The 8,116-nt window shown below is 38.7% G+C and overlaps 1 protein-coding gene across 1 annotated transcript; it reads left to right on the forward strand.

The window, feature by feature from the left end:
- Positions 1 to 878: 878 nt before the first annotated feature.
- On the forward strand, positions 879 to 5,998 carry LOC138022102 (uncharacterized). The gene is made up of 6 exons (XM_068869128.1): positions 879 to 2,083; positions 2,336 to 2,401; positions 3,002 to 3,066; positions 4,081 to 4,152; positions 4,837 to 4,944; positions 5,418 to 5,998. The coding sequence occupies exons 1-6, from the start codon at positions 1,728 to 1,730 to the stop codon at positions 5,897 to 5,899; spliced, it is 1,149 nt and encodes a 382-aa protein (XP_068725229.1). The 5' UTR covers positions 879 to 1,727; the 3' UTR covers positions 5,900 to 5,998.
- The last annotated feature ends 2,118 nt before the right edge of the window (positions 5,999 to 8,116 follow it).

Consider the following 8,116-nt stretch of genomic DNA (forward strand, 5'->3'; position numbering starts at 1 on the left):
ATCCCAGAAAAATACGGAATTCATCGCTTCGTTCCTATTATCTGTATGACGTCTAGGGATGCAAATGATGTTTACAATGATTGGTCTGGGTTTTTTTTCTTTTAACGTACATGTTTGTGCTGTAAGAAAGCTTTTTTGGGTCTGGTCTAGTGTCTTTCTATCTTCTTGTAGCGGCTTTTTCAGGGGCATTCCAACAAACTAAGAGAGCCATGACTTGACTCATGTCACAATATTCTACCCCGACATTACCTAAATCAACACAGAGGACAAAGGATTTTCGACGCTTCACACTGGAGTCCAAATGATTACTCATATGTTTTCAACCAACCATGAATTGTGGATTTCTAATAACAGAATTTGACCGCTCTGATCACAACCCTGGATTTGTTTGTGGACTCCTCAGCTGATCCAATGTTGCGCTTGCCAGTGTGTATAGTGCTTTATTTGATCTCCCGCACTAGAAGATTACATGTCCGGTTGGGAAAATAAGCTGCATTGTTTCACGGGCAGTTTTAAGGGCATTCGTGCCGCACTGAAAAATAGTACAACCTCGAACAATGTATAGATTATTCATCAAGAAAGGGTAAAACTTGAGGATAAATTCAAAGTGACTGAAAACCTCCTGGCCATATATATAAGGAATGCGAAAACAAATCATGCACGTCCAAAGTTAATATATTTATATTCATTTCAATATTACAGTCAAACCAAGTGAAGCGTACCCCTTAAGATTGCATTAATGAAGTGATTATTTGAAACTTGAACCCGCTAGTCGTTTCAAGAATGCAATAATGAATTTATTATTCGAATATTGAACTCGCTCGCTCGATCCAAGAATACGGCTAAATTCGCTGATATATTATGAACTTCGTGCTTGTCGACTTACTGTTGGCCACGGTACGTTTTCTTGCTTAATTTGCTAGTTAACTATGTCCGTAATTCTCTGTTGTCTTTATCAAATCACCCCTTTCGAAATATTTGTCTTTTATTATTTTTTCTCAATGCGCGAGCGGGCAGAATTCTGCGAATCCTGCAATCTGATTGGCTCTGGGAGCGGGCGAAATTTCTCTATCTTGGCCGCCATCCCCGGGCGGAACCCGGACGGAATCCTAGTTTGGGTGAGCTTGTGTGATGGGACGGCGCCAGGTGACTTAAAATGCCTGCATTGAAATGAAACAGTGTTGCTTTACAAATTATTGTGAACAAAATCAGTCAACCGATCATTGCAGTATTGCCTCAGTGATATTTCTCTTTTGATAATAAGCATCGCAGGACAGCCTTAAGCTATGATTACCAGCCAGCATATCTTTTTAGGAAAAAATGGGCCGTACTCGAGACCTCGGGTACAGCTTTTCCCAATACGGACCGACCATGGCCGGTGAATGACATATCTGTCGTGATTGTGGTTAATCAATCAAATAAATTAATTTTTCACGTTTCGCTATTACACGTCAGTATTCCGTTGAGGCAATTATTTTCCCATGTCGAGAATTTTTTGTCCATTGAGCAAATTAAGCAGATTCGTGAACAGGGCTTTCATTCGATTCGCGACTGGCAAAAGTGCCAAGTCCTCTTTCTCAAAGTAAAGCCAAGGTATTTTTACCACTGAAGAGAGTTGTTTGTCCGCAGTGTTTTGTTGAAGTCGTGCAACGTCACATAATCATTAAAACACGAAAATTCTCTTGCAAATGATTTAGCTTGATTAGTTAATACCTTTGAATATCCAGATGTTGCCACAATTTCTTTTTGGAAGGAAAAGGGGTTGTTTCTTTGATTCTTCGATTTTCGCTAACATGCGTGGGAAAAATTTGACCCAGCGAGCAGAAACTCCTAGACACCTCCTTACAGGCAATCATCTTCGTTTTATTACACTACTGATGATATGTTGCTGTACGTTGGCAAACGCTATGGTGAGTAATGAAAGTCCAGAAAGACCACAGCCTCGAGAGGATATTGGCAACACCGAATCCTACGATGATGTTGGCGAAGCTAGTGAAAACCTCATGCCCTCAGAGCAAAGAGAACGAAGATCAGCCAGCAATTATCGAGTTCTTCAGGAGCGTCTTCGAGCATTGGAGGAAAGGTAAATTTTCAAGCGATGCCTCAGTAATGTGAGTGTTAGTATCCTGGAAAGGACATGCGACACTTTGTTGTACTTCGTGGTGAACCATTCTTATCAACACACAAATTACAGAAATCTTTACCACACAAAATTCAGCAGCAGCACGGTATTTTTAACACTATGGGTTATAGAATTTTAGCCTCGAAAATTCGTTTGAAAATAGAAGTTGCTTACCATTCGATCCAAGTTGATGCTGTAATGTTTTCTGCACAGGCACAACAAAAGCAAGACACTGATGGAGAAGAAATTTCAAGAAATGGAAACCAGATTTATTAAACGGTACGTTCAAGTTTAGTTAGTTTAACTTCCGACACAGATTTTTTTAACGTTCTGGCTTAATAATCAAACTATTTTTCAAGGATTTGGATGTTTTTCTGAAATTCAAGTTCACAATGTACTGTACATGATTTTTCAATCATACAGTTTTGGATAACGCTCCTTTGATTTTTGAGTTGATTTAGTGCGATGGATGCTGCCAACTGCATGAGGGAATCAACAAGCCCCTTCCCCTTCCCCCCCCCCCCCAAAAAAAATCCTAACTACTGCATAGGACCATTCAAATAACACGCAAAGGTTTAAAATCTTATGAGAAGGAGTGCTACGCAAGATACGAAAAACCACCCTTAAGAAGTGGCCAAAAAATATGTCAGGGAAACGTACTTCTCATCTAATGTAGCAGCACCAGTCCCTGAGGAAAGAGAACAACTAAACTGCATATACAATATAAACTTCAGCTTGAAGATCACTTTAAAAAATTAATAACCAAGGAGCCTCTCTATTGTTCCGTCAGAATATTACTTTCTGACTAATTCATTCCCAATCATTCAACCGTCAGAAATAACATTTATACATGATTTGTTGTTTGTGGTTTTCCTGCAGACTAGACGCCCTATTGAATGCACCACCTCGATCAAGTGACTCCTCTCTACTGTCCTACCTGCTTGGTCTGTATAATTATTATGTCTGCATGACAGTAAAACCATAAAAAGTCAAAAGAAAAATACTTACACGTAAAGACGTTAATTTAACATAACATAACATCAAATAAACATAACATAATACCACACAATTTAAACCATTTTAAACAAAATTAATATAACATAACAGTATAACTCAAAGGATAAGTTTAATGTCCGAGGTGGAACGCTGATATACATTGTACATAAAGAGTATTGTATATTAATATAACATAACAGTATAATAACATAACACAATACAACATGTAATATACAACTTCCTAAGGGAGGGTCTCATACAGCATAAAATTACGGGCGCCTTAATTAGCCAATCAAAGTGTGCATATCGTCTAAGATATAATGAAGTGTACTATAGCATGTATTGCAGTATAGGAAATAGCATGCTTTCTAGGGGTATTTGGGATAAATACCACTAGCGATATTTCAAAATTCATCAAAAATATCATGAGCCGCCAAGCAGTGAGTGATATTTTGGGAATCTTGAACTTCCACGAGTGGTGTTTATCTCAAATACCCCGCAGAATTCATGCTATTTTTGTTTACAGTCTACAGGCTGAGAAGCTGTAATTTTTACAAGTATTTGAAATTTGGGGGAAATAATACTGGTCTTAGCCAAACACATTTCAGAAATTTCTCAACCTGTAGTATAATATGAGGAGCATATTAACAGGGTGTGATGTGAAGAAACAATAAGAATTCTTGAAAATTCGGTAAAAAGTAAGCATTCTGCTCTTTGTTTGGTTTTAAAAGGTTAATATAAAGTTGTTTTAAATTCATTCGTTCTTTTCTTTTTCAAAACCCATTTAAAGTAACAAAAGTATTAGACACAGTTACGAAAAATTCTTCAACAGATGGCCCCATGCAGCGTTTGTTTAAGCACGCTGAAATGTTAAATTCTCATATAAATTCTGTGAAGACAGTTGCTACTAGTTGGCTTCCTCATAACAATTTCTGGGCTTTTTCTCATTTGGTTCACTTCAGTGCGGGATGGTCGATACAACGGTGTGGGACGAATAGGCCCCCCTGGACCACCAGGAAAAGCAGGACCACAAGGTATTGTAATAGAATTCGCAAAATCCCCAACGAGTACACATCATACCAAATGCCCTTTTAAAGATGGTGCCTACTATTGTTATTGCACATACGTTCTGCGCGTCTCGAGATACTCTGGTTTCCTATCGGTGATGCTAACTAATAAAGGGATATTTTTGCACGGTTTAAACTATCCGGAGAAAGTAGATCTTAGCAAGTACTCTTGGTATACAAAAAGAAAATTGGGGGGAACCATGCATTTTTTAGAGATAGTTAAGCGTCAACTTGAGAAAGAATGCCATACACAGCTTTGTATTTTAAAGTTTTTTACAAATATTGTTCATGAATTATCTTGGAAAAATGCGTGGTTACCCCTAATTTTCTTTATGGATTTCAATGGCACTTGTTAAGATCTACATTTCCTGCATAATCATAAACCGGGGCAAAAATACTTTGAATTAGTAGGCACCGTCCTCCTTGCCTGGCAAAGAGCTTGCAGGTGAGCCTTCAAAACTAGCCTGATTTTTTGAATAAACAAAGGAAAGGAACTCTTAACCAGTGTTCGCATGATAGCGGTTAAGTCAGGGGGCTAATTCAATGCTATTTCTCACAGTATCCCATAAAAGGGGTATGGACGAAGCTTGAAGAAAAACTTGCTGTTGGTAAGAAAGTTAACATTCAATTGAAATTCAACATTTCTATCAGGTTTGAAAGGAGATAACGGATCAACAGGGCCACCAGGAAAATCTGGGGTGACATACGTGCGCTGGGGAAGAACCACATGTCCAAGCGGCGCTGATTTTGTTTACAAAGGTACAAGTAAAAAAAAGGATCTCAAGTGGATTTGAGGGCCATAAAATAAGCTGGACAAGACAGGGATTAAAACTGATATTTTTTTAGAAAACTGAAGGAAGAGAAAGGAAGATTTGCAATCAAATATACTCAAATTTACCTTTCCTATCCTTTCACCCCCACATGACTCTCTCTCAATACAGCCATTTTTTGCGAAATGCCAAGTATTATTCGGAACCTCACTGTCAGTTTAGCGACTTCGACTACTTTAAGAGCTGTTTGTTTTGAACCAACAGTAGGCCACAACTTTCCACTTTTTTTTGGGTGTACAAGTACTCAATGTATTACTTCACCTTTTCACATTATTTTAATTACAGTTTTTTTCATATGCCAAGGAACAATTCATTCAAATAAGATGGCAATATGCCCATAAGCTTAAAACGATTTTTGACATTCGTGTTTTGTTTATTTTCTATTTTAAACATTTGTATAAGGAATAATTGGAGGTGAACACTACACCCATTCTGGTGGAGGAGGAAACTACCTTTGTCTTCCAAACAATCCAAAGTACGACAAATACAAAGATGGGTCGCAGAGCTCTGGGTATGTTTATGGCACAGAGTATGAAGTTGACCAGTACAATGGTGATCCCTTTAAGAGAAGCCTTCACGACAATGATGCAGTCTGCGCTGTGTGCTTCGCAAAGTCGCGCTCCTCAAAGCTGATGATCCCTGCTAGGAATGTCTGCCCATCTGGCTGGACTGAAGAATATCATGGGTACCTGATGACAGCATACTACGGCCACAAAGGCTCCAAGGACTTCATCTGTGTTGATGGGGACCCAGAGTCCGTTGTTGGAAGCAGTGCAGACAAAAACGGTGCTTTGTTGTATCCTGTACAAGGAGCTTGTGGTTCTTTACCCTGCAGTCCTTACGTTGCTGGTCGAGAGCTGACATGTGCTGTATGCACCAAGTGACCCAGTTATCAGTTATTAATGACCTAAAACCGTAGACAAGAGTGATTGAAAGAAATGTCACAAGTGTCAGGATACTAATAAATGCTACTTGAAAATGCATCCATGTTTTGTTGCTTTATTCATTCTTCTTCCCATGACCCTTCATTACATTGGCCATCCTCTTTAAAGGTGTTCTAGTCGTTTAAGTTGTGCTTGCTTTGTTCGAATTTTGAACTGTCTTCGGCAATAATTATTATCTTCATTTCTGCCCCTCCCCCCCCCCCTTTCCCCTTCCCCGCAATGAGCTAAATTTATGGACCAAATGGACCCATAAAACTAATTAATAATTAATATCTGGACTTACAATTATTTATAGCAATATGTCATACATGTCAAGCAAATTGTTATAAAATAGGCTTTTCATAAAAAAAAAGCTCTCATTGTCAAACCCCGCCACTATTTTGAACAATAACCTTCAAGTTTTACAGATTATTATTCAACTGCAGTCAGCAGAGTTCAAATAACACCCAAAACGAGCACAAATGTACTCCAAAATTAAAGACCGGTTTGACAAGTGTTTCGACCATTAATGAGTCTTACGTGAGCGCCAAAATATGGCTGAAAATGCTAATTTCTTCCCCCCAAAGAAGACGATGAATGCTTGCCGAATTTGGAAATTTTTGAAGAAAACTGGTTCCTAGAGACAAGCGATAACCTACACGACAAATAACTTTCTCTGCTTATCGATGAAAACCGAAACCAAATACGACGAAAATAGAAAAAGCTGACCTCAATGTAAGAGCACTCGCCTCCTACCAATGTGGCCCGGGTTCGATTCCAGACTCGGCATTATATGTAGGTTGAGTTTGATTGTTCTTTTCTCTGCACTGAGAGGTTTTTCTACGCCAGTACTCCGGCTTTCCCCTCTCCTTAAAAAACCCATAATTTGACTTGATTTACGTTGATTGTTCATTTCAGTTTATGGTGTCCCCAATTTGTGCTCCAGCGCTAGAACGACTAGACACTTGAATAAAATTCCTTTTTTAAAGCAAACAGCTGCCCTTCGCTTGCTGTTTTACGTAAACACGACCCTCAGTCTCCTTAAAACGTCCCGAAATCTTGGAAAAAGATATGCACGTCTCTCGTCATCTTCCACATCATTTGGCTCCAGATATACAACTGATTTCTCCCGTCTAACGTTTCTCCTTATGTTAAGGTAACTGATCAGTGAAGATAAGATTGATTAACCGGAAAAACCCCAAGCCTAACCGCAACCTCGTTCCCAGGGTTTTCAATTGGGGTCTTTCTCGTCATCGACGAAGAGACTCTGGGAATGAGGTTCACCCTGACGCTAATACTCTTGATGGCGTTCAGTCTTAATGTGACACTTCGTGATTTGTATAAGGAATTAAGCTAGCATCTTCTTTGTTGCTGATCTGGGGAAAATGGTTGATAATCCGCTGGATTACGCAAACCGTATAATTCATAATTTCAGCTTCTAGGAACTACAATAGAGAACTACAATAGAATGCGATCCACAACACATAAACCACCGACTTCTGATACGACATCCAGCAGATTAGTCCTCCTGAAACGTTGATTGCCACAGCTGAAGGTTAGCAGAAATATAAAATAACGGGTGAGCCAGAAAACTGATTAGCATTAATCCCTTGACAAAATGTCGCAGAAAGAAAGCGACCTTTACACGTGTTGTAATGTTACTAATCGCTAATGAAATGATGTCAACCAAGGAATCAATTAACAGGATGAAATCAATATCTGACTCAGTATTTCTTTAAGAAAACAGTAATTAATTCGGTCATTGTAAAATGCACACTGGGTCTAAAATGAAGACTACGGTACAAAATACCTCGGCCTAGGCCTCAGTCTGCATTTTAGATTCAGTCTGTAGTCTGCATTTTATACTGACCGGTTACTAATTTTATTTATTTACCTCAAATAAACAAATTTTACAGAACAGGGTATGGTACACTCTTGTGGAAGGGCAAGATAAAGTTACCTAATAATACGCTCAGCAATAAGTTTCTAAATTTGATTCCTCACGCAAACTACAAATATATAGGTAAAATACACACGTAATTATAATAAAGTGACAATATTGTGTTCATAGTTTCAATAATGAGAAAAGTTCTTCCCAACGCTAACTTCTGCTTTGCATTGTTGGACGAAACTTGAGGAAAGTCTTTCCAGGATTGTGGAATCATGCCTTATGCCAAT

This window comes from Montipora capricornis, chromosome 10 (assembly GCF_036669925.1).
Source record: "Montipora capricornis isolate CH-2021 chromosome 10, ASM3666992v2, whole genome shotgun sequence".
NCBI lineage: Eukaryota > Metazoa > Cnidaria > Anthozoa > Scleractinia > Acroporidae > Montipora > Montipora capricornis.